Source organism: Colobus angolensis, unplaced genomic scaffold (assembly GCF_000951035.1).
Source record: "Colobus angolensis palliatus isolate OR3802 unplaced genomic scaffold, Cang.pa_1.0 Scaffold430, whole genome shotgun sequence".
Lineage (NCBI taxonomy): Eukaryota > Metazoa > Chordata > Mammalia > Primates > Cercopithecidae > Colobus > Colobus angolensis.
The window spans coordinates 1,229,984-1,256,842 of NW_012117711.1; the positions used below are offsets into that span (position 1 = coordinate 1,229,984).

Below are 26,859 nucleotides of genomic sequence, written 5' to 3' on the forward strand. Positions count from 1 at the left end.
CCCCAGTCCCCCACCAAAAAATAAAGGAAAAAGAAAAAGAAAACCCTCAGAATGTCGAACACAATTTCAGCTTATATATACATACATAACTTACAGAGGTGGTTCAATTAGAGACCTACCTGTTTACCTACCTTCATGTCCCCTCCCCCATAAATAAATTACCAGTATAAATTAAACAAAGACCTTAATTTCTTACTCCTTTCATCTTCAATCACAAGGAAGATAAAATGTTTTAAAGTGTGTAAAAAAATTATTTCTTCTATTGTCACTCATTTGCCAAGCACAAAAAGCTAGCAGCAGTGTATGTGGTTCTTAAACTTCTTTGGGTCACAGGTTTCCTTGATATTCTGATAAACCTATGGACTGTCTCCCTAGAAAAATGCATGTACATGTACACACAGAAAATGTTCCATATGATTTTGGTTTCATATGTTCCCTGCAGCCTAGGTTAAGAAATTTAAGAATTTATGAAAAGTTCTTTACATATGTAGGCAGTGTTTATCATCATAGGCTATGATGCTTAAACCGGTTGTCAACAATATATAATCAATAGATAAAGCTCTTAGTGATATATTTAATTATCCTTGGTAAGGAAAGGAGGACACATGATTTTCTAATTTGGCTTTGCTAATTCTTGACAAGTTTGACAAGTTTATCTTCCAATAGTATGTAAGTTATCACCTGTAAGTAGTAACTTATTCATATAAGACAAAAATCACTCTATCAGCCCTGTATTACAATCATAAAATGCTAGAATTGATTAAAGCCATTTTCTCATTAACATTTAAGTCCATATTCTATTTGAAATTAAACCTATATTTCAGAGAGTATAATGAACAACTCTTAATTTTGTGAAACACAATAGAAATTAAATGGGTCATAGTTTTCTTCCAAATGACCTAAGGAAGGAAGATTGTATATGGGAAAAGAGGTACTCAAAACTCAATTTTCTAGATTTATCACTTACTGGCTGTAGGATCCTTATTTTTCCATCTTATTTCACTTTTTTATAATGAACATTAATGACTAAGTTCATATAGAAAACATGAGCTATAACAAATGCACGAAGTTTTTAAACATATTTGGATAGAAAGTATTAAACTACAGTCCTCTTACAGTATATATAGTCCATTTGTCCATATATTTATCACGTTTCTAATTAAGTGAGGCCATCAGTTTTAACACTTTCTTTTAAATGTACTGATTTATTTCCCACCAATATTTGTGGAAAAGAAAGATTGTAAATTAAGAAAATACAAGTAAATAATATTTTTAAACTTGTGTAATAGAAAATATAACTATTCTCTAAGAAATTAGCTCAAAATAAAGCCTCCAATGTGTTAAAAAAGCATATACTATTTACAAAAATATAATTGTGAAATAGAGACAGTTATGTGTGTGTGTGTTATACAGATACATTATCCAAAAAGAAATATAATAAGCACATGGCTGAGCATTAAGAGATTCACATTTTTATATTGCATTCCTGCTTAAATGTGAAAAAAAATCACACCATCATGAACATAGTAAGTACATCTTCCTATTCAGTTAACATACAAATAAATAAGTTTCCCCCATTCTAAAAAAAAATCACATTATACAATCCTATATTTTTTTCAATGAGATCTCATTCCGGTTTTCTGCTGCCACTAACAGTAGGTATTTCATGGTCAGCCTCTTTTTTGGGATCTACCATGCCTTTATATCTCTCCCCACGATGTTGTTCCAGGTATGGACCCCAGTTAGAAGCTGGTCTGCAGCAACGTATAAGGCGCTGAAATGCAAAAACAAAAAATCATTGTCTTAGAATTTAAGTGCTACAATCTATAAACAATCTAATATTGAACTGTACTTTCATTTAAAGTATTTCTTTACTAAAAATAAGAATCATAGAAAACTAAAAAGTGATCATCTAAATTCTTAATGCACAGTTTACCAAGAAAAAGGTATAATCAAATGTAGCTAATTGTTAATAGAAGTATATTAACTACTAAACCAAAATAACTGAGCAAGTGAATTATTTCAAAACAAGGTGTGTGAACCCATTAGAGTAACAGAGTGACTACTCTGTACCTTCACTGAATCAGACATTTCTATCCTGGCCTTAGGATGAGGACAAGCTGAGGATTTAAACCAGTGTATAGCTGGGATGTGTTTCAAGAACAAAGGAAATGGGAGTTCCAGGATCAAACCATTGATTTGGATCCATTGTTGTATGGACTTAGAAATTTATTTAAATCTAAGACTGCTGAGCCTACTTTGTCATTGTCCTACTGAGATGTCATAATGAACTTCATACCCCTAGACCTCCATGGAAGAGGGATGACTCAGGCTCTAGATTGGGTTCAAGATATTTACCAGGCTTACTCCAGTATAAAAACACTATTAGGATGTATATTATAGCCAGATGAGGTTTAAAAGTAGTGACTATGGATATAAAGCAAACAGATCATTTGCCTTGTGACATCTTCAGGGACAACTCAACATAGGTATAGATATCATAGCTGTCATATGCTAAGCACTGTAGCAAGGCCAGAGGATACAGCAACAAATACGACCAGACTTTCCCCACAAGGAGCTTATAGTCTAGCATAGAGAAACACAGCAAATATATAAATAATATAATACCATATTCTGCACTAGTAACAGATGACTGTGTCAGGTATAGAAGTAGTCAAGAGAAAGGAGTAATTAATTATATTTTATATAATTTCATATTACCACCATGTCAGTAAATTAAACTTCATTTTGATCATAACTACTTTGTATAAAGTATAAACAATTTTAATACACTCACTTGAAAGATGTTTCCTTTAGCCTGAATTATTTTTATGATAGCCATAATTGGAATCCAAATAATGCAGAAAATAATCATACACCAGCCTAAAGCAACTCCCCAGTCAGGATATGGAATTGTGCCATAATTAGGTCTATGAAATTGCACCAGTGACCAGATAAATATCGCCTGTCAAAGTTAAATATGCAAAGACAAAGCTAAAGATTAGACGTTATTGCACTGATGATTAGCAATTTGATTCTGTTCCTCAGATGTGATTTATCAAAAATAATATGAAAATATATTCAAATAATTGAAATAATCAGGTAACAAACCAGAAGATAACAATATGGAATGAACCAAAATAAATAACTTTTATTTTCACTTCGAATAAATTTTTCCAAAATTAACACCATCATATATTTATAAATCCAAATACTCGTTCAACATATATTTCAATAAAATACTTGACCATATATCAGATTGAAAGTAAAATCATATCTGAAATTTTCTGTTACTGAGCTTTTCACTTTGATTTATAATAGCATGGTTTTATTCTATGCCATAGATTAAATCTACATGCCAGCATATAGATTAATACAATGAGAATGTGAAGAACACTTTAGTGGGCATGCTTTTCTCCTTGCTTAGGAATTGTTTCTATTCTTTCCCACTGCACAAAGCTCCCCTTTTGACACATCAAAAACACACATGCATTTACACACAGTATTGATGAGCATTTACCAAAGCACATTTCACTTCCAGCATCTTACTGAGGGAAAAACAAAATACAAACAAACAAACAAACAAAAATCCTCAATATATGTTTAGGCAATACAGTCATATCTGAATGTTAAAGATGAACACATTTTAAGGCCAAGTTAAAATAAATCCGAAATGTTGAAGCATTAAAACTAATTAATTAGAAATTGGTAAAGTGAAATAAAACAAAACTCAATAATTATCAAAGAATTTCCTTAAATTTAGCTGTTTTTGTTTTACTAAAATCAGTGAGAAAACAATAAATAGACCTATAAGTTTAATTTTAAAATTAAATGGCTTAGCTCCATTAATTTAATTACAGTAATTTAAATATATTTCACAGTTACTATAAATGTACATAACTACAAAAGAATGGATGAGGGATAGTGGAGTCCAATACACATGACTTTATAGAAAATAGATAGTAATGTAAATCATTTCTTATGTAATACTTTTGCATTTTAAATTAAATTCAGGTGTCAAACTTATGTAATCATTGAATATTAGCTTGTTAAGAGATCCAGCTAAACCTTCTAAGTTTACAAGGGGATTTATTTTATTATGGAGACTTGTGAAATAAAAATATTTAGTATCATTTTCAAAATCATTTAGCAAAAATATGGAGTATCCAAATATTTTAATTCAGCATTATCTCGTTCCAAACTGCTCACCTTTTGAAAGTGATCTCATAATGTTAAAAAATGTAATCCTCCCTACAAACAAACGTGATACTTTAGATTTGAAGGAAATCCTGGATATAATTACTTAATGGCCTTTTCTAGGAAAACCTTTGAAGCATGAAGGCAATGAGAACCAAAACAGATCTATGAAGCTTTGACTCTGCTCCACCCCACCACCATTATTTCTAGTCCATAATCATTCTCCATCCAGTGTAGTGTTTATTTTGGTGCTCAGCCATCTACTGTCCTGAAATGTTATTTGAAGATTTTAAGTTGATAAGTTATGTCTCTCGAGTAAGACATACTTTCGCTTTACCTCAGCTCCTAAATAGTAATAATTATTGAATTTATTAACATAAACCATTGCCCCTATTGACACAAGTAAGTTTCTTTTAATGCTTTCATCTGCCTCATTAAGAGATAAAATATGAATTAAAATAGGACTGTTGTTTCTCAGCAGTCAGTATATTTAAACTGAATTCTTTGAAGGGAGGATCTGGGCCTTATGCATCTTTGTTTTTTCTGTGCCTGGCAGAGAGGTTAGGAATATTATTGATGGCTCAACATATTTTTTTAGGGAATGAGCAAATACATGTTTTATTTTCATTTTTTCTATTCATAAATTTTAAATTATTGATAACTTTTACATCTATATGAACCTGTTTATTTTCTCAAATGGTAAATGTTTAAACTGATGGCCTCAGAATAATACTGCAAAGGCATTTTAATTTAGGCAACTTGGAGGCACCAGCCATAAATACTGCAAAACTTGAAAATCATTCATTTATAAAATTAATTTGAATTTTGTCTTCAATGTGAATTATTAAGTTCATCTTGGAATGTATGTATTATTGAAACCAAGTTCATGGTATATTATTACTTACAATCAAAAGGATAGGTGTAATTACAAACCAGCAAGCTCTCCACCATAGCCAGAATATCCACCTCTTTGCACCAATCATCATTTCTATATCCTCAATGAATCTGTTCCCTCCTAAAGAAAACAAAGAGTACATTGAGCTCTTGCTTATTTTCTTCCAGTAACCATTGTGGCATCAATTGTCTTTCTGTGTCTAAACATTTTTCTGTATGACAACAATGAATCATACACCTGTAATTATATTTTTTCATAACATAATTTTGTCCAGTATATTGTACTTTGCTGTTATAATAGTATAAAAATTAATAGTATAATTAGGTAAACATAATGAAAATGAATCAAACTAAACTATTTTAATAAAACTGGAAAATAATTTTATAGTTACTATTTACCGTAAATCCAGATGATTCCAACTATCTCCAGTATAGCTGCAATTAAAATGCCCCATCCAGCACAGAAGTGGTCAATCAGATGAACCCAGTAAATTCCAGCCTATCAAAAAAATATTAATTATTTCTAAGTATATTTTAATTGTTTTTATGACTAATGGGACATTCAAATTGAATCTATTAATTTGATCTTGACATATGCTCCTTCAATTTCCCTTCTGCTAAAATGTGAAAAGCAATGTTTCAAATGTAAACCCAAATGTGAGTTTAAATATCTCCAAAATTTTTCAATCTTTACTCAGTCACTGGAAAGAAAATAAGTACTTAAATTTGTTGATTATCAGAATGATATGCAATGTCTGTATGTTCTGAAGTGGCTGTGAGAAATGTAGTTTGTGTTTAAAGTCTATAATCTTATTGTAACTGAGGTAACTGTCCATTATTCAGCCTCCTCATCTGCAAAATAGACTTACTATAAAAGTAGTAATGGAGAAAAATGGGCTAAAACCCAGAAAACCTTGACCCAAGTCAGACCTGGACTTGTCACTAAGCATCATCTTAAGCTTTGGTTTCTTTAGTTAGGTTATAAAGTATGTTACAACTAATATGTTTCTATGAAAAAAAAATGCTATAGTATACCTGAGTCACACAGACGAGACCAAGGAGAAACAAAACCAAGCAGCAGCCCAAAGTTATGGGAACCCTCATTTTCTTCATCACTTTGGGAAATAAATCTTGAATTGTTGTTGTGATCGTTTCTTCAGAGGGGGAGAAATGACGTGTTATATGTCAACTTATTTGCCAATACTGTTAATCACAGAATTCAATGTATGTTAATCAAATTTACAAATATATGTTGAAAATAGACTCTGAGCCCTGTTCCTTGCTTTTAAAAACCCACAGGGTTATTTCTTTTGGCAGTCACCACTTGGTTCTGATGAAAATCAAATGCAGCTCTATTTGTTGTTTTTAATCTGCTTTATATGATTTTTCATTGATAGCAAGTGTAAGGTAACAGTCCCCTGTGAACTGAATTAGTCTAAAAGGAAGAATTCTAGTAGGACTTTTAAATAACGTAAATACTTGAATAAGTGGTGTGGAAACAGAAGGGATTCTAGGTTTAGAAATAAATGTGCTCATGAAATAGGGAAATGGCTAAGAGTAGAAGGATGTGAGAATGAAAATATCAGAAAATATGTTTGAAATTTTCAAGGACTTTGAAAATCAACCAGAAAAGTCTAGATTTTATCTTATAAATAGAGTAAACTGAAAATATTGTATGTGAGAGAGTGGTAGGATGAAAATTGTTTCAGAATTTCTCCAGTCTCATAACCTAGGTAAATCCTTACGTGTTCATAGAAGTATGTGCAAGGATGATCATTGCAGCAGTGTGTGTAATTGTTAAAAAATTGTATATCATTCATATGCGCATTATTATGTCAACAAAGAGATTATGATTTAATTAGATCTATATGCCTTTGTATCAATGGGATTCATAATCAATGCAAAAACAACTTTCAGAGTCATATGTACGCTATGAAACCACATTTATGTGCAAATTTGAAAATGTATATGCTATGTGCAGACACATATAAAATGTATATAAACATGGACAGAATAACATACACAATCTATGGTAAGAGTTACTTCTAGAAAAAAAAATGTGACTTGTATCAGGAAAAGAAAGACAGAGGACTTCAAATTCACCTGTAACAGTTTATTTTCTTAAAATATCTGAAACAAATATGATAAAATATTAATGTGTATTCCTTTTGAGTGTCAAGTGTTTTTCTGTATTTAAATTTCATTTAAAACAACTTTCAGAAAGATCATTCTGAGATTAACAGCTAGAGGGGGTAATTGGGGTAATAAAAGCACGTTTTCAAATAGAGAAAATGCAAAAGAAATATAAGAGGAATATGTTACCACTGGAAGTATTACTTACCAATCGAAGCAAACTGAGAATCGAGACCCAAAGTTAAAAGCATGAAAAAAAATAATATGGACCAAAATGGACCACCTGGGAGTTGGGCTAGAGCCTCCGGATAGGCAATGAATGCCAAATCAAAACCTAACGAAAAATGTATAATATTTTAAATTAGTTACCAAGAATATTCACATATTTAAACATTTAAAACATAAGATGTTAGAAAAATCTCATCTTATTTGGCAACACAATCCATGACATAAATTTTTTTTACCAACTATTTCACATTCCCTTTTTACAATATTTAATTTGGTTGTTTTGTGATATGATAATGTGAACATGTGACATGAATTAAGTTAGCAAATAGATTGTAATATAAATGGTACATTCCTTACATAAGAAATTGAATTCTTTTAATAGTTTTATTTGACTTATCTTATTTTTTAAGATTGACAAAGAATAAAAACTGTCTTAAATTCCAGAAACATAAATTAGTTCACGTTTTCTTAGCCTCGATACTCTAAAAGAATTGCACTATTGGCCGGGCGCGGTGGCTCACGCCTGTAATCCCAGCACTTTGGGAGGCCGAGGTGGGCGGATCACAAGGTCAGAAGATCGAGACCACGGTGAAACCTCGTCTCTACTAAAAATACAAAAAAAAAAAATTATCCGGGCGCCGTGGCGGGCGCCTGTAGTTCCAGCTACTCAGGAGGCTGAGGCAGGAGAATGGCATGATCCTGGGAGGCGGAGCTTGCAGTGAGCCAAGATCGCGCCACTGCACTCCAGCCTGGGCAACAGAGCGAGACTCCGTCTCAAAAAAAAAAAAAAAAAAAGAATTGCACTATTAAAGAAAGATATATTTAGGGACTAACTTTTGTTTTTAACCTTCTCTCCAAATGTTTACCCAGAATCACTATATGCATATATGCAAAATCCTATGTAATGAAACTCTAAATTAAATCTTGTTTTCCATTTGATATTATCTTTAAAATGATTTTTAATTTTGTGCCAGTTATATTAATTATGTGATCCTCAGTTTTAAGTATTTTTAAGTTTCTTCGACCTCCCAGAGGACTAACTTAGGATTCATGAAAATTAGCTTTTAGTCTAGGCACTATCACTTCCTAAATATTTGACCTTCTGCTAGACATATATGACATTTCCGTGCATCAATCCTCTTCTCTGTAAATGAGGAGCTAGACACTAGATAATCTACAGGATCCCTGACATTCCGTTATATGACATTCCATCACCAGTCTTTCCATCATATGATACTAACTATAAACAAAATTTTAATGAAGCATCCCTACTTAAAACAACCCTAGTATTTTTTCCCCAGGAATCTGTAGCCAGATAATTAAGCATCCCTAGCTAATATCTGTAAAGTTAGGGAGTTCACTAAGATTCCTTTAAAGCTAGACACAATTGGGAACTCAAAGTCACTTGACTCTCTCACCTATATGATGTTCATGTGTCTTAAAAATTCAAACCCAGTAATATAATTGCACAGAGGGAATTTGTATATACATTTTGTTTCTTTTATAATGCGTGGGAAGTGCTTAGCAAGGACTAAACAAAATTAAACATCCTATCTTCTTCAGCAATATTTCCCTAATATACTCTTGTTTACATGGATAATCTAAGAATTGTTATATTGTTACAGCAACAAAATTATATAAGATGAAATGAGGAAGAAAATTCAATATTCTAAATCATGACTGTGTTAAGTAAATTTCTATAAATTCTAGTCGAGTTTCATAAGTGAGATACATTGAATTAATCAAAGTTGATAATATATAGTATTATATACCTGATTTTACAACTTGAGAAACTTCCTTTCCAGATATATGGGCCATGTGTCCCAATATAGAAAAAATAGCAAATCCAGCAAACACACTAGTGAGACAGTTTGTCAAACAAACTACAATGGCATCAGAGAAGCAGTTGTTTTTGAACTTATTGTAAGATGATAGAGCAACTAAGCCACCCCAAGCCACTGAAAGGGAGTAAAATATCTGAGTGGCAGCATCTTTCCAGACCTATAAGAGAAAATAATTTAATATTTTAAAACATACACTCAATTTTTATTTGTGTAAATACTTCACATAAGCAAATGAATATATTATTAATAACAATGAAATGAACACCCAAATGCCCACTACTCAGCTTAAGAAATAAAATGTTACAGTCTTTTAAATCCCTTTTGTACCCCTTCCTCATCATTATCACCCTTCTACCCACCAGTGGTAGTTGCTATCCTGACTTTTGTGTTCATAATTTCTTTGTTCTTCTTTACATTTAGGTTTGAATGCTTTGTTTTGGAATTTATAGAAAAGTTATCTTAATGCATGTAAACATACACAACATGCCATTTTTTATTAGGTATTGTGAGATTTATCCATCAAGTTGAACTATATAAAATGTCCACTTTGTAATTCAAAAGTGAAAGAATATAAGCAAATTCATTTGGCTAAATTAAATATATGTAGTTTTAATCATTCTTTTCCGCTTCTTTTTTGTTTGTTTGTTTTTGTTTGTTTGTTTTTCTTTTCGAGACAGAGTCTCACATTGTCATCCAGGCTGTAGTGAAGTGGTGAAATCTTGGCTCACTGTAATCACCGCCTGACAGGTTCAAGCAATTATTGTGCCTCAGCCTCCCAAGTAGCTGGGATTACAAGCATGCACTACCACACCCGGCTAATTTTTTTGTATTTTTAGTAGAAATGGGGTTTCACCATGTTGGCCAGACTGGTCTGGAACTCCTGACCTCAGGTGATCTGACTGCCTTGGCCTCCCAAAGTGCTGGGATTACAGGCGTGAGCAACCGCGCCTGGCCCTTTTCCACTTCTTTATTGCCACACTGCATATGTCACAATTTATCCTTTCTCTTGTTGATGGACATTTAGGTCATTCAATATGTTGCCATTATGGAGCTGTAAACATTCTTGTACATTCCCCATACGTAGGTGTGGAACTGTGATGTCGAAAAGTATATGCATTCCTCCCTTCTACTAAATCTTGCCAAATTGTTCTTTAAAGGGTTGTACCATTTTGTACTCCCACCAGCTGGCTATGAGGGTTCCCATTCCTCCACCTACTTGCAAACACTTCATTTTTCATATGATTTGTTTTTTTCTGTGAAATTCCTGGTCATGTCTTTTGCCAGTTTTTGATTTGAGCTGTCTTACTCGGTTTCTAAAATTCTTGATGTAATTTGGATTCTAATCTTTTGACTATTATATATGTTGATTTTATTTCCTCCCAAATTTGTGAGTTAATTTTGTTTACCTTTTAACATTGTGTCCTTTGATGAACCAAAGTTTTTGTTGTTGGTTTACTGTAGCTGAAGGTATCCATCTTTGACTATATGTATTATCTTTGATCTCTATTACTTTTAAAAAACAGCTTAGCCCAAGGTTATAAAGGTACTATTCTACATTTTCTTCTAAAGGAATTCAAGTTTTGCCTATATTGTTAACTTTTCAATTCACTTAATATTGATATTGTGCATATCAATATGTGTGATATGTGAATGATATGTGAAATTTCCAACTGATGTTGTTTCCTAAATGGGATATCAATTTTTCAAGGATAATTGATATTATCAATTAAATCGACTAGGTATCAATTCTATCAATTGGTTTATCATCACTTATTGATCTGCATTGCCACCTCTGCCACATACCAAGTTCCATTTGTTTTTGAATTTATTTCTGAGACTATTATCCTGTTCCACTGGTCTATATGTTTTTACCTATGCTAACACCTCACTATTTTAATTAGTACAGCATTTTAAATATTGTTTCATATCTGATAGGACAAGTCCTCTTCACTTCAGATACACGTTGGGGTTTTGGCCTTTTTCTTTTTCAAATAAAATTTAGAATCAGTTTTCAAGTTCCATAGAAAACTCTTTTGGGATAGACAAGGGGAGCTGGAAGAGGGTGTGGCAGTCTTGTGTTGTGAAAAATTGCTACTGAATACCATGATGTGTACCTAGGTTGCAGACAAAAGTGAAGAGAAATTCCAAACAGTTTTAATCTCCCTATCTATTAATCTCATACCAATATACAAGATTATTACAGTAGGGATTAGGAAATCGTAATTCAAATTTTATGAATTGGTTGTGTACAATTGGCTAAAATTGAATCTATGTAAGTCTTAGTTTCATCACTGTAAAATGAGGGAGTTAGAAAAATAATCTTCGCATTGCTGAAGACTGCTCTATCTATAAATTTGTGTGGCTCTCTTCTCTCCTGGAGATCTAAATGAAGTTCAGATATTTAAAGGAAAGGAAAGACACCTGATTATGATTCCATGTTTAGAATATATATTGTGAGGAATTTAAAAAAATCTAAGAAAAACAATTGTCATTGCCAGCAAACCCCAAAAAGAAGGAGTTGGGTCATGTTATGTTGGAGAGTAGAGGGGTAAGAAGATTAAATTGTTTGTCTCACAAGGAGCTTTAGGTTTCACTCTGATTTTTTAAAGATGTTAGAGTCACTGAAACACAGACCAATATAAAAGTGTTATATAAATTTTTCAGAATGATTTCAAGAAACTACAAAACCCAGATATCTTAGGCTTGCAAAAGCCACTAAAAGAATATCAAAGGGGATTTTTAACTAGGCTCAAAGTCATGAGCTTCAAAGAAAATGGTGATTCTAATTCTTAGGGAAAATGTTGCAACTCTAACAAGATAGTATAATATAACAGAAATAATTGAAACAACTGTACATTAGTTCATATTTATATAAAACTTTACTATTTCCAAGTGCATTAACATAATTTATCTTGTTCAATAACCTAGTGTGGAGAAGGTGATGAATGCTAAGTTCCATTTTATTTGTTTCTTATTCACCATCCAAAATGGTCTTCAAATTAGGAAGAGATTAACCAACATGGATAAAAAGAGTGAGGCCCAAGATAAATGAAGAAGCAAATTACATGTCCTGTGGACACATCAATGTATACTAATCTCCAAGACAACAATAATAAAATTCCATAGATCTAAAATAAATTTACGCTATGTGATTAATCATTGAGTGGAAATTATTGAGCACAAAAAAAGGTAACCAAAGACCAAAGACTGGCATTTCAGTTTTCAGAAAGGTAATTGTAAATTAAGGACAGATTTCCACAACTAAAAGCTAATACATTTGGCACTGCTTACAAAACAAATTTACAAGAAATAATTACACATCCTCTTGTAAGTATTTAGAGAAGAAGACAGCAATGGTTGGAAATTAGCATGAGTTCCATGAAGAATACTATAGCAAACTAAAACTAATATCCATTTTGAATAGTACTACTAGCATGGCAGATAATATTAACATAATCTCCCTTGATTTCGACATAAAATTACAGGTTTTTAGTTGAACAGAAGCTTAATGTGTGCTAAGAATGTGATGTGACTAGTAAAAAGTGAAAGGGCCGGGTGCGGTGGCTCACAACTGTAATCCCAGCACTTTGGGAGGCCAAGGCGGGTGGATCGCCTGAGGTCAGGAGCTTGAGACCAGGCTGCCCAACATGATGAACCCCCATCTCTACTAAAAATACAAAAAAATTAGCCAGGCGTGGTGGCACACACCTGTAATCCCAGCTACTTGGGCGGCTGAGTCAGGAGAATTGCTTGAACCTGGGAGGCAGAGGTTGCAGTGAGCAGAGATTGTGCCATTGCACCCCAGCCTGGGCAACAGAGCAAGACTCTGTCTTCAAAAAAAAAAAGCGAAAGTATTCTAGGCCATACTAATAGAAGCATACTATCTGTAGTACACTTACTGTTAATACTCTCAGCAGTCAAATTTTATTTTATTTTATTTTATTTTATTTTTTTTTGAGGCGGAGTCTCGCTCTGTCACCCGGACTGGAGTGCAGTGGCCGGATCTCAGCTCACTGCAAGCTCTGCCTCCTGGGTTCACGCCATTCTCCTGCCTCAGCCTCCCGAGCAGCTGGGACTACAGGCGCCCACCACCTCGCCCGGCTAGTTTTTGTATTTTTAGTAGAGATGGGGTTTCACCGTGTTAGCCAAGATGGTCTCGATCTCCTGACCTCGTGATCCGCCCGTCTCGGCCTCCCAAAGTGCTGGGATTACAGGCTTGAGCCACCGCGCCCGGCAGCAGTCAAATTTTAAAAGATGTTACATGCCAGTGATACATTCAGTCATTATCTGAAGGTAAAGTTGAAACAGGGTTACCCAATTCTTATTCATGGCACATGTTTAAGTTTTTCATATAAGTAACAATTTTGGTTATGGAATGCTTACTCCATGTCAAAGTTATGTTTTAAGTTCACAATTCACTAGATAAAATTTGATAATATTTTGGGGATATTAAATTTTGAAGAAAATCAAAATGTATATTAGACCATTAAACTTTCAACAGTAATCTCTAAAGCTACTCTGAGCTTACCCAATAAATCACATAGCCCTAGTCATCAACTTGCAGGTATTTATGCATGAAATATTGTTTTCCAGATTAATAAGCCTGGAATTGTGTAGGTCAAGTGGAATCAGTTTATATGAATAAAAATTACTTTAAAAATCCTATTTCTAAAAATTATCTCACTATCAATAAAAGAATATTAATGGCATGTTAAATATTAGCTAAGTCAGACATCCTAGTGGATACAAACTAACAAATTTAACTGTATATTCTTTTGCAAGCTATTACATTGCTATATTCATATGGAACCAAAAATGTTTGGCATTTGCTTTTAAGATTTACCTCCTCAGATAATTTGAAATCCAAATTGAGACTCACCTCAGCTTCCCTAAGTTTTGTAAAATTTGACTGTGCTCCAATATAGTATGAAATGCCTTTTGAAGCACCCTCCAGAGTTGCACCTCGTACTAACAGGATGAGTAGGACCACATAGGGGAAAAGAGCTGTAAAATATACCACCTACCAAGAAAAGTAACCAAAAATTAGTAAGTTATTTTTTAAATGATGATGTATAATTTTATACAAGTAAAATTATTAGCCAGTTGAGATTAATTAAATAAAGTACAGGGGATTTCATAGGGTCTGATGATATAGCAAAGTTAGCATAATTTCTTATTTTCGTCCTCACTACTCTCAAGTGATTCATTTTAAAAATACTTTGATGTATTAATCCACATTTCCCAGGTTTATGCTGTAAATAAATAATACATCAGCAGTGATAACTTGGGATCTAAATTATCTAGATTTAGAATCTAAATAAGGGATCTAAAACATTCTGCTCTCATAAATATATCCTTATACATGTCTGAGGAGACTGAATGTCTTCTCTCAGTAAATTACTGCATTGAGGTGAGGAGAGAAGTTATTTAAACCCTGCATTGATTAATATATATTCAGTCTTCAAAGAAAAGGAAAATATTTCCTAGCAGATGTTCAAATCCCAGAAAAGCATATTGAAGTGAATACTGGACACCTGTTACTGTTATCCTTACAGCTTCGATTAAGAAAGTCTGATAGCACACATACAAGTGCACTGCTTTTGTACTAGATAACACATGGTTCCAGATGAGCAAATTGCCTTTGAGACCAGCTTTGCCTTAATGTGGATGATTTCCTTGATCCGTAGATGTCCTGTGTTTTATAATACATCCAAGGAGATGATTTAAACAAGTCATCCAGAGACCAATAAAAATTAATTGCCAGGGTAAATGGACTTTAATGGACTCTTTCAATATTAACATCAAAAGGAAACCAAGGGTTTAAAAAATGTGGAACTAAAACATTTTGGAAAGTTTTCACTTGATTTGTGATAATTCACAGTATTTTTGTAATGTAACAGCATGTCTCATCACAACTTAACATTAACTGAATGTGCTAGATATTGTACTCAGAATACAAAGACAAGATCCCCAGTTATTCCTGTCCTCCACCTTTGAGGAAATATCCATTGACTAGTTAAAAACACATAGACATTTTCTGGGGGGGTATTGTGTAACTGTTCACAGAGAAAATTTCATGTTGTTCTCTTAAATTACCATTATTCTCTCTGAAAGTTTATAAAAGTAAACAATGAAGTGAGAAAATATAACAGAATGTTTTTCAGAAGAGGCCCTTTCACTGAGATCTGTGTCCATTTTGGCAATCTTTAAGAGAATGAATACATAGTTTGTGTGTATATATACACATACATATATATATATACACACATACACAGACACACACACACAGACACACACATGCACACAAACACACACATTTCTCTCTCTCTCTCTTTCTCTCTCTCTCTCTCCAACTGGGGGATTCCTGATACTATTACTCTATACAGCACAAGGATCTAGACTTTCCAAACCATACATTGCAATATATGATTCCATTCAAGATGCTTCTTTATATAGTAGGATAGAAAATTTAATAATATACTCTTAAACCTCTGAATGCTCTATCAGCTAAGAGAGTCCATGTTTTTAGGAAATGTGCACCTCTAGTACTAGTTTTTATTTTGTTTCTTTGTTTTGTATTTAGCAATAACAGAGATCCTATGTGTTTACTTAGAGCTTAAAATAACTATTTAGAAAGCTTTTCACACATTTGAATGCTCCCATAATAGAAGAAAAAAACATGTTTTTGATAATGCTTGATATTGAACTACAATGAAATTGGAAAGCTGCTATATCACTATCTAATGTGTTTTTCAAGTTACCTTGCCAGAAGACTTGATTCCTTTAAATAGTGCTGCTCCAACTATGAGCCAAGCCAGAAGAAGACAAAGTGCTAAATACCACACAATTACTCCAGTCTCATTCATTCCACTTGACCGTTGGAGCGCCACTTTACTGAAACATATAAGTCATTTTATGATCACAGAATCATTTGACTTAAAGAAAATACGTTGAATTTTGTAATACCGTTTATCCAGGTGGAATATTCATGAATATTGTAACTTATTAATATGTCAAAGTTCGGTGAGCCTTTGATAGATCCTATCAATATGAAGAGGCACAGATAGTTCATTAAATGGCCAAGCTCTGAATTCAGTTAACCACAGCCAATCCAAAGTTTCAAACCATAGAATAAAAGATCTACTGATTCTTTTAGCTATTACTTTCCTCTATTTTGAGATCTTTTATATAAAGAAATTGAGTTTATGTCAGATTATTTTATTTTACTATTACAGTATTTTCTCATGTTAAAATAATTAGGAAAACATTTAAAATTATATTAAATATTTCCTCATTCCATACTTATAGATATCATCAAACTCAAATGATCCTGTTATTCACACCTTTTCCACAGACTTTCTGTAAAATTCCAAGATTCTCACTAAGTACATGCATGGATCTAGGATCTTATTTCTAAGCTTGAAGTTTGAGAATATTTGAAGATCCAAAGTTTAAAAGAGTTACAAAGGTCATTAACAGTGAATGAAGAAGAGGTCATTTAGCTCTTCTTCAACAATATTAGGTAAGCATAATGGATAGATATAGAGTAAGTAAAGAGAGATCATTTGAAATTAATGAAAGTAAATATAACACTACATATCTATTCTTACCATATAATGACAACAGTAAACAAAACTGCTGAAGAATTACACTTTTTTAAAAAGCAATATTACTCATCACCCAAAGATTTATCATTACAACTTGATCACTGCAGTCTAAACTTTGTATGTGTTTTCTTCAAAGCAATTTCCTAACTCATAGCTAATAAGTGCTTAATAAATCATTACAGTGTTGTGCCCATTTAATAACTAATTTATAAAAGACACATTGCTGACTATGAGCTAATTTTGCAGGTAACTACTAATCACCTGGGATAGGTAGACATTTGAGTTAAATGAAATATAATTTGTCCTGATTTTCCTTTTTATGTGTTAAGGAAGGGATTGATTAATATTTTGTTGTTTTATATAAATTTTAAGATAACATCCGCTTAAAAGTAAATCATCTAGTATACTTACTTCCAATATTGTTCACTGGGAAGCTGCCCTGGCTGATAAATTTCACTGCCATTGATGCAGATAAAATTGTTGATGTCTACCCAGCTTTTATTCATTTGGACGATCTCCTGTATTCCTTTATTCACTATACTCACATTACAGTGAGTTACTAAAGATAATAAAAAATATAGACACAGACATGTACTTAGTTTTAGAAGATTGCTTTCCTAGAAAAAAAGTTTTAATGGTAAAATATTTAAATTATCATAAAAATTGTTACTTAAAAAAAGTGGAGTAGAAACCTTACAGATGGAATAAGCTGTGTACATTCAGCATCTTAAAATCTTTTCTACTAAACTAGGAGGGATTACAAATTGTTTCAAACTTTTGTGTGTGGATTTACCTATCCAACCTATGCATATAGACAAATTAAGGCCTCTAAACTTCTCAGTAGCATTAAATATTTATAAATTTATCCTCTGATGTACATAGGTAATTAAAATGGTAATAGTCTACGACATGGATGGTACATTATCCCAAAGATTAGCAACATATGACATGAACAACACCTACTGTCTCCCAAGACACACACAACTATCCTGGATAGTACTTTTCTCCCTTTATCATTTTCTCAGTTTCTCCTCTCCTGCCCAGGACATAGGCCTGGAAGAAGTACTCTTAGGCATGATTTAGCCTTCCTGGCTGCTCTCGGGGATTAACACATTGTATTAATCATTTTTCCGATTATATATGCTATCTTCTGCTTTCACCAGTGACCTTTGGACCATTTAAAATCGTACCTAAGTTGCTTAGAGAATGATTTGACCCTTGAAGCTTATAAAAAATATATAAAAGAACTATTTGGTGGTTGACAAATTTTACCTATTGGTGATCTGCTACAGTTTTTATCTGACCACGAAGAACAATTTTTCCATGGTAGTTCACTTTGAAAAGAAGCAAACATGTAGTAAAGACTATAGGCAATTATGACATTGTAATAGATTGTCACAAAAATGGATATCAGGACCATTGTAATTCCCACACCTGGAAAAAAAGAACAATTAAAATAAAAACCAAACTCAAGTGAAATTTATTTTGCTAATTTATAAAAAAACCTGATCTCAATTACCACAAAATCTATTTTAAAATAAAAAAGACTATTTCAGGCAGGGTGCAGTGGCTCATGCCTATAATTCTAGTACTTTTCAAGGCTGAGGAGGGCGGATCACTTGAGGTCAGGAGTTCAAGACGGTTAACATGGTGAAACCCTGTCTCTACTGAAAATACAAAATTAGCCAGGCGTGGTGGTGCATGCCTGTAGTTCCAGCTACTCGGGAGGCTGAGGCAGGAGAATTGCTTGACCTTGGGAGGTGGAGGTTACTGTGAGCCGAGATCCACCAGTGCACTCCTGCCTGGGCATCAGAGTGAGACTGTGTCTCAAAAATAAATAAATACATAAATAAATAGATAAATAAATAAAGACTGTTTTAAATGACTTTTTTCCTTTTTCTTTCTGGGAGAGTAGGGGCTAATGTTGTCTGAGTAATTTTCCTCTAAATTTAAATTTATTTTTATGATTGGCTTTCTGATGCAGTTTCTCAGTTGATTAGAAAGCGTCTTAAGGCCAAGGCCAGAAGACTTGTTGTAAGCACATCAAATTCACACAAAGAAAAACCCATGTCTATTACTTTTTCTTATTAAGCCTGCACATTCTTGTCAGATCATGCAAAGTCGACATCTTTAGACAAAAAGAAAAAAATTCAAAGCACATATCTTGTTTACTCACTGACCGATACAATATTCATCTATACATCAACATTTTGAAAAGTAGAAAATGAAGCCTCTAAAATAATGACCTGGAGGGATGGTGTACATATATCTACAACCATGTGTAAAGAAAATTAAATAATTCAGTAACAATCTGAATTTAAATATCCAAAGTTTCCTTAACTAAGTAGTTTCAAAATGCAGTTTAGCATGCTGAATATAACTCCTATGCTTAAAACTAGCTTTTAAGGTAGTTTCTCCACTCTTCCAGAACAATATTCTATTCACCTCACTATGAATTTATTTTTGATGTTGCATTGAAAACAAATAATTTTCAGCAGCTAGCACATACCAAAATGATATTTAATCTTCAGTCAAAAGAGGTAGTTTGATGTTTAATAACAAGGCATTTTTTCAGCTTTATCAGTGTCCTATTCTATTAAGAGCATCCAAGAAAAAATAGTGACCTACCCTTCAACTTTTCTGAATGAGGCATTGTAAAAGATATGCAAAGGAAGTAAGACACAGACTACACATGAAGTAGAAAAAAGTTAGAGCCTTTAAACTAGAGCACAAGACTATGTGGCAAAAGAATTCACAAGGTGAAAATGGGAAAATAATGACACCCTTCTAACTGTTTTTAGTGTGCTTTCTAACCCTTCCCATTTCTGCAGCCCATGATAAACAGAAATAAAAACCTTTGATTTTTTTAAATTCTGCAGTGGCATACTGTACAGCGAAACAACAATCAGAATTTTAAGCAATTTTCTGTTCCTCACAGTGAAGGTAGCTATATGCACAAATATACAAATAACCATGGTGAAGAAAATGCTTTAATACCAACCTTGAAACAATGGAAGAATCCTCCAAACTGAAACTGGACCTAAGCTAGCAAATTGTCCCAGTGAACACTCCAGAAAGAACAAAGGTAAACCAGCCAATGCTAGCATAATTGCATAAGGTATCAAGAAGGCGCCTAAAAAGGATGAGAAAGAACCAAAGCACTATTACAGTTCAAAGTCTTGATGGCACTTTGACAACCAGCACAACATTTTAAAACCATCCTGATACAGTGGAATCAGAGAGCGCTGGGTTTGGGCCTAAAATTCACTACTTTCTATGAATAAGTAGTTGATTTTTTAAACCTTGGATTTCTCATCTACGAAATGGGGTGCTAGTATTACCAAATGAGGCTGTTATGATTACTAAACATTGTAGAGTATAAAAAGTAAGCCAGAGGAATTGAGCGATCCCAGGCATTGGAGCCAGATAGACCTAGGTTGAAATCCTGGCTAGACCATTTACCAGTTATGTGACCTCCAGCAATTTGTCTAACGTCTGAACCTTCGATTCCTTATAAAAGGGGAGAACAATGCCAACTCAGTTTGTGGTAAGGGTTCAAATACAGGGTCTATGTGAAAACACTTGCTAAAATGCCAGGCACATGGCCCATGTTCAACATTGGTTTTCCTCCTTTCTCCTTTAAAGATAAACGGTATATTTTTAAGACTTGGGGTAAAACTGCTAATGTGGCTCAGAGTGTAAGTTACTGCAATTAAGTTTATTATTCTCCAAAGAGTCACAAGGTTCTTCACTCAGTGTTAGTACAAAATGTATTGGTTTTGTTTGAAGACTCTGAACTTTTGAGAAATACTTGTAGTTATCTTTCAATTTCATAAGGAATAATTCTCCCACACTAGACAATTCACCTCCCCCATCCTTTTAACATTTTTCATTTTCCTTTTTCTTTCTTTCCACTTTTGGGGCATAGTATTTTTCATTAGAAGCCATGCCAAATTATAGGTTGAAGCAAGGGCACAATATTAAGCTTACTAATAAAGCATTCCAGAAGTATTGGCAAAGTTTAATAAAGAATGTGGGGAATCAGTGGATAAAAATGGGTTTTCAGATTATATACATTTTATTTACTCATGTTACAGTTTTGCCTCAAGTATTTTTCATATTATAATACTGTAACATCATACCTAGGAATAACATTTTTTCAACTCTCAAAATGCATTCTACTAGAAATGAGTCTAGAAAGTACTTGTTATTTATTCATAGGTAAGTGGTTTACTCTAACACTAACCCTGGAAGTCACTAGACCACAGGGAAAACTATGTTTGTATAGATGTTGCAATGCACATACCATCTTTACTACGACTAATAGAAGTTTAAGTCCTATGAATGACAAATATGAAGAAAAAAAATTTGGAATATCCCTATTTAACTACAATAATAAACAAGCTTTACCAGTTGAGTGTGAACAGGTATTTTTCTTTAAAAAAGATTATTTTCTTCAGTGTTATATCTGACTTTTCATCTATTATATTATTTTATTATTAATAATATCCATAGATGATAAATTGCTAATATAGTGGCCACAAATTGTCAATACTACAGACCTAGACCTTAAAGTGGTATGACATTTCTCTTTAATAAACTGTTAAAAAGAATATACAGATAAAAATATTTCCAGATTTTAGAAATAACTTTTCAAACCTGACTATATTTTTCAACCTGATTTGCATTTAACAAATTTTAATTTCCTTTTCCTCTTCCACTCTTGGACAAAAGAAGAAGGACTGAGAGTGTCTAGATCATCTATTACCCAAATGATGTTATTATAAAAAATTGAAAGCCAATATGGCATATTAAATTTTAGAGGAAATAGTGAAAAATATAACAGCATACAATTAATATTATTTTTTGACTATATTTTCAAAGTTTCTATTAAAACTAGTTTAATATAGTTCCTAAAAATTCATGGCAATTACTGGACCTATGTATGATGTCAAGGCACAGGGAATTTCTTATTCTAAACATGAGTTACAAGAGGCTCAAAATGATCCAGAATGCTTCTCTTTACCACACTGGACCTTAGGACATAGACGGAAATAAAACTGATTTCTGATGCATTTTCCAGCTAATATTCGATACCAAGACGACTAAATGACCCAGCTTCTAGATAGGGGAATTCATGCTACTGACACTTAAAGTGTTTAATAAACAGAGTTCCTTTCTTAAGTTTCTGAAGACCACTGTGAATATTTTAATGTAACCAGTTAACAAGAAAGCGATTGAAATATCACCACACAAAATCCTATTATACTAAGAAAAATAATTATAGTGGCACAGTCTCACTGGTACCCAGTTATGAAATATAAGGCCATGCCACCTCTATACTTCTAATAGAACCTGTAATTACAAGTAAATAAAATATGGTGTAAGTGAAAAGTTGTTTGGACATTACTAGAGAATTGTGCAATTCATTTTATTTCCCTTTGTGTGTCACCTCAAAGTTATTTTTTTCTCCTTTTTCTAATTCAGTCTACTCTAATGATCTACAAGGTATACACAGTGTTTTTTTGCAGGAATAAAACATCAATTCTTGAAGTAAATTATTTCATTTTAGAAGGATCTTCTACATAGTCAGTCCAATTTGGAATACATGTAACTCAATATTGCAGCTTAAAATACTAAAACTTTAATTACTTTTTAATCATCTTTTTCCACACTTAAATCACCAAAATGTAATGCATTATTTTAGTTAAGCAAATAATTTATTTGAGCTTCTTAATAAAACTTATTTTTCTGTTTCTTTCTGATTCAGCTATAAATTAAGCAAAGCACAACTTGAGTTTGAATAGATTATCACAGAAACATGCATACATTCGGAAAAGTATGTCATAGTTGAAGATTACATGAGATCTCAAATCAGAAGCTTAGAAGTGCTAAAAATAAAGCTTTTATCAAGTTTATGTCTGAGGATTTTGTGAAACTAGCTTTCTAACTTGAGCTAGTAGCTCAGACTAATCATAAATTCAATGTGCTTATTTCTCATTCTCCCACTAACCCAAACTATCAACTATCATATGCCTTCCTTCAACTCGTAAAATATCCTCAGAGGCCATACAGCACCACACTTAAAACTGGAGGGAAAAGCGGGGGTGGGGGTGGGGGGGGTGAAATAGAATACCTCCACCATTGGTGTACGTCAGATATGGAAATCTCCACACATTTCCTAATCCCACTGCATATCCAACCATAGATAGAAGATAATCCGATTTTTTGGACCAGTTACCACGGTCCTGATTCTCATCATTTTCACCAACATGGAAATTCTCTGATGAAGCCGACACTTTCTGGGGAAGAAAAAATATCAACAGCTTGCCTTTCTACCATTACAAATTCCAGAGAAGCATAATTTCACAAATCCATAGAGCAACAGAAAACGGGGGGAAGAAACCCTGAAAACCATAGCTCAGGGGAATGCTTTACAAAGTTGGGAAGATTTCTGCTGATAGCTGCTTTTACTTTACAACATTTACCCCTTAAAATGAGCAAAGTTCTGTAAGTAGATATGTTTAATACTCCATCAGCTGAGATTATCCAAATTTTGGTAAAAATGTTAAATGTGACACCAGTGTGAGACACAAATGAAAGCAGACAAATCAGGTTTGAAATACAAAGGTGTTTGTCACACCAGTGTGAGGGGAAAATGAAACTAGACAAATCAGATTTCAAATACAAAAGTCTTAAAGATGAATTAGATAAAGTCATTACTATTGATATTGTAGCAGATCTTTGAGCAGGATCAAATGTAGTGTCTGCTGGGAAAAAAAAAGCAAGAATCTATAAACTTTTCTTATGGTTTGATAGTATTGGATGTATCAAGTTAAGGGTAGTTTAACTTTTCTCTGTCTTACAGATTAAAATCAGTGCCTTTCTAAAAGCCACAGAATAATATGCAGAGACAAATAATCCTGTCTCACCAGATGAAGTAGCTCTGTCTCCACTTTGGAGGGAGAGAAGGGACAGGGGTTCTCTCCCAATCTGCTCACTTCTCTGGGGTATGGAGGGTTCCTTGGGTCAATTAAGAACAGTGTGTACTTTTGTACTTTCCTCTAGCATGTGGACACAGTTAGCAGAGGGACAGAGAACCGGATTTTGTGGGTACCCCCAAGGCAGAGGATGAGGTGGCCCTAAATCTTCTAGCTATGAGAGTAAGAGCTTTTCTTTCTTCTCTACTCTCTAGGTATGTCTCAGGCACACCTAATAGTTGAACAGAAATGTGGAGCACAAGGAACAGCCACAGAAAGCAAAAACAGACTAGCAACCCCCCTTAAGTTTTCCACTCTCAGGTCCTCCACACCTCCCGCAGCTCCCAGACCCCTACCTCCTTCCCCCTGCACTTGAAGAAACTCGAGCATTTCAACTTGTCCATGGTTCACTCCCTCGGCTGGCTCCGCCTCGCCTCCTCTTGCAGTCTGGCTGAGCTTGACTGGTGGCAGGTGCACACTCCCCTGTTCCTACCTGCCAGAGTGAGTGAGCCACCTTGCCCAGGGGTGGGACCATTTATGTAGAGAAGCTCTCTCCTCCCCCTCCTCGGTGTCCAGTAGTGTCAATTACCGGAAGGGACTAAAGTGAGGCTCTGTTTTTTCCCCAGATAAGCCTACATGTAGCAATCTCCTGCCCCAGCCCTGGGAAAGGGCTGGGCTGCTGGAGAGCAGAGCAGTCTGAGTCGAGATGACTGACAGCCTTTGACTCAGAGCTGTGTAGGTGCATTTGCAATCTAGCCTCCTTTCCTGGGTCTTCTGTTTCCTCCTAACCTCGCCTCTCAATCTGGTCTCTGTTCTGGGGCCAAGTGCTGATCTGCACACGTGCTGGAGGGAGAAGGGGGCCATTCTGTTCCCCAAAATTCTCCCTAACAGACCATACCACCCTGGGTCCTCAGATTTCCCAAAGTTTTGCCCCTGACTAGAAAGCACTTGATTCCCTGGGGCAAATGCTGCTCCCAGAGGAAAAGCCCCTGAATTGGGCACCTTGAAAAGCAGCCATCTGAGATAAGATTACCCACCTGGCTCTGCCTGAAGAGAGCAACTTGGAGCCTATGTCTCAGGCTCCTTTCTCAGCCTTCAGGACAGCTTTGCCTTTTACAGGGATTGCTTTGTATAGTATTTCAAAGAAGCCAAACACAAACAAATTATTGAGCAGGTTTATGGGAAATTCTAACCTTAACAAAGGAGCACTCTCTGTAAGAAAGATGAAGCCTAGAAAGTAAACTATGAGGAAACATCCCAGCTTGACCAGGGAGGAAATAATTATTATAATGCTGTTTACCAGTGGAATGCCTTTTCATCAGGAAACTCAAAGGATTTAAACTCAATCTGCCCAGGTAAGAGATAGTGATGGTGGTTCTATGAAGCAAAGCACAAATTCATGCACACAGAGGAACGAACAAATAGGCAAATTCTGTACCCTATGTACAGCTCCTTTGTTCTCCACTGACTGAATTTTCCATTTGCAATAGAAATATGCCCTGGGGAATCATAGCAGGTAAGGTAGAGAAAAGTCCATGAAAGATGTAGGGTGGTAGTAAGGAAAGTATCAATAAGTTTTATTTAACTTTGTCTTGAATGTAACAAAGGCTAGTGTGCGTGTGTGTGTGTGCACATGTGCATGTATCAATGGGACATTAGGGGAGGGAGAGTGCTAATGCATGAGTGTGTGCCTATTAGTACTATACACTACTGGTATGACCTAAAGCTTAAGATGAAACATAGAAGGGAGAGGAGCAAGAAGGGCTTATAAACCTCCTTATAAGAGGATGAGCTAAAAAGCAAATCCAATAGCATTTACTAAACTATCAAAGTCCTATATAAATGAAAGGAGCCAACCTTGGGGCCCTTCAAACAACTGGTAACCAAGGGAATAGACAGAAAACGAGAATCCTAAGGATAGAGAGATATGGGACTCACAAGGTGTATTAGTTCATTCTCATGCTGCTATGAAGAACTACTTGAGACTAGGTAATTTATAAAGGAAAGAGGTTTAATTGATTCACAGTTCCACGTGGCTGGAGAGGCCTTGGGAAACTTACAATCATGGTGGAAGGGAAAGCAAACACGTCCGTCTTCACATGGCAGCAGGAGAAAGAAGTGCCACGCAAAGGGAGAAAAGTCCCTTATATAACCATCAGATCTTCTGAGAATTTACTCACTATCACGAGAACAACGTGGGGGTAACCACCTCATGTTTCAATGACATCCCACCGGGTCCCTTCCACCACATGTAGGGATCATGGGAAATACATTTTATGATAAAATTTGGGTAGGGACACAAAGCCCAACCATATCACAAAGAAAGGATATCTGTTATACAGGGGGACCAACTCTCCCTGCCTGTTATGCAGTAAAGTTTCTATTACCTTTGAGAGTTGGAACATTTAACACATAACATGTGAGATTGATTTTAGATAATATACTTCTGTTTGTGGGGTGGGTGGCGGGGGGGTATGGGTAGGATTATTCCCATTACCATGCTTTGCTTTTCATGACCTGGCTCCTGCCTACCTTTTTAGTATCATCTCTTTCCATTTATTGTCTCAAATGCTTAGTGTGTATGTCCTTTTCTGTGGATGCACAAATATGATGTTTCCCACCTCAGTGCCTTTGCTCATGCTATTGCTTCTTCTAGAAATTCCCACCCTCCTCTTCATTTGGCTACTACTCATCCTTTAAAACTCTGCTTGGGTGTCCTCCTCCAGGTCTTTTCACAATATTTCCTCCTCTATTACAGGGAACTATATTTAGATGTCTCTCCTCTGTGTTCCTATGCACCCTATATTCTTTTTATATTGTGTGAAATTATTTGTTTATCATCCACTAGACTACCAGTTATTTGAAGGCAGGGAGACTGTGTTAATTCTTCTTGTATTCCACGCATCTAGCACAAAACCTGATGCAGAGTAGTCACTCAGTAAATATTTGTTAGAAAAATTGACTCAGACAAGTAAT

General features: G+C 34.4%; 1 protein-coding gene across 1 annotated transcript; it reads right to left on the bottom strand.

Moving 5' to 3' along the window:
- Positions 1-1,456: 1,456 nt before the first annotated feature.
- On the bottom strand, positions 1,457-24,422 carry LOC105522494 (sodium- and chloride-dependent neutral and basic amino acid transporter B(0+)). The gene is made up of 14 exons (XM_011957020.1): positions 24,240-24,422; positions 23,040-23,205; positions 19,905-20,036; positions 18,176-18,337; positions 17,315-17,462; positions 16,058-16,190; positions 14,176-14,316; positions 9,225-9,453; positions 7,433-7,558; positions 6,127-6,245; positions 5,491-5,590; positions 5,103-5,212; positions 2,798-2,965; positions 1,457-1,774 (listed from the first exon to the last, which is right to left on the bottom strand). Exons 1-14 carry the CDS (start codon positions 24,285-24,287, stop codon positions 1,628-1,630), a joined length of 1,929 nt encoding a protein of 642 aa, XP_011812410.1. The 5' UTR covers positions 24,288-24,422; the 3' UTR covers positions 1,457-1,627.
- Positions 24,423-26,859: the final 2,437 nt, after the last annotated feature.

What these genes read in the sequence shown, in the direction of transcription:
- LOC105522494 (XM_011957020.1), bottom strand. Translation starts at nt 24,287, where the DNA reads ATGGACAAGTTGAAATGCTCGAGTTTCTTCAAGTGCAGGGGGAAGGAG. An exon ending in GAATCAAGTCTTCTGGCAAG is followed by an intron (nt 14,317 to 16,057) that starts GTAACTTGAAAA and finishes TTTTCTTGGTAG; the next exon opens with GTGGTATATTTTACAGCTCT. An exon ending in TTCTCAAGTTGTAAAATCAG is followed by an intron (nt 7,559 to 9,224) that starts GTATATAATACT and finishes ATTTTTCGTTAG; the next exon opens with GTTTTGATTTGGCATTCATT.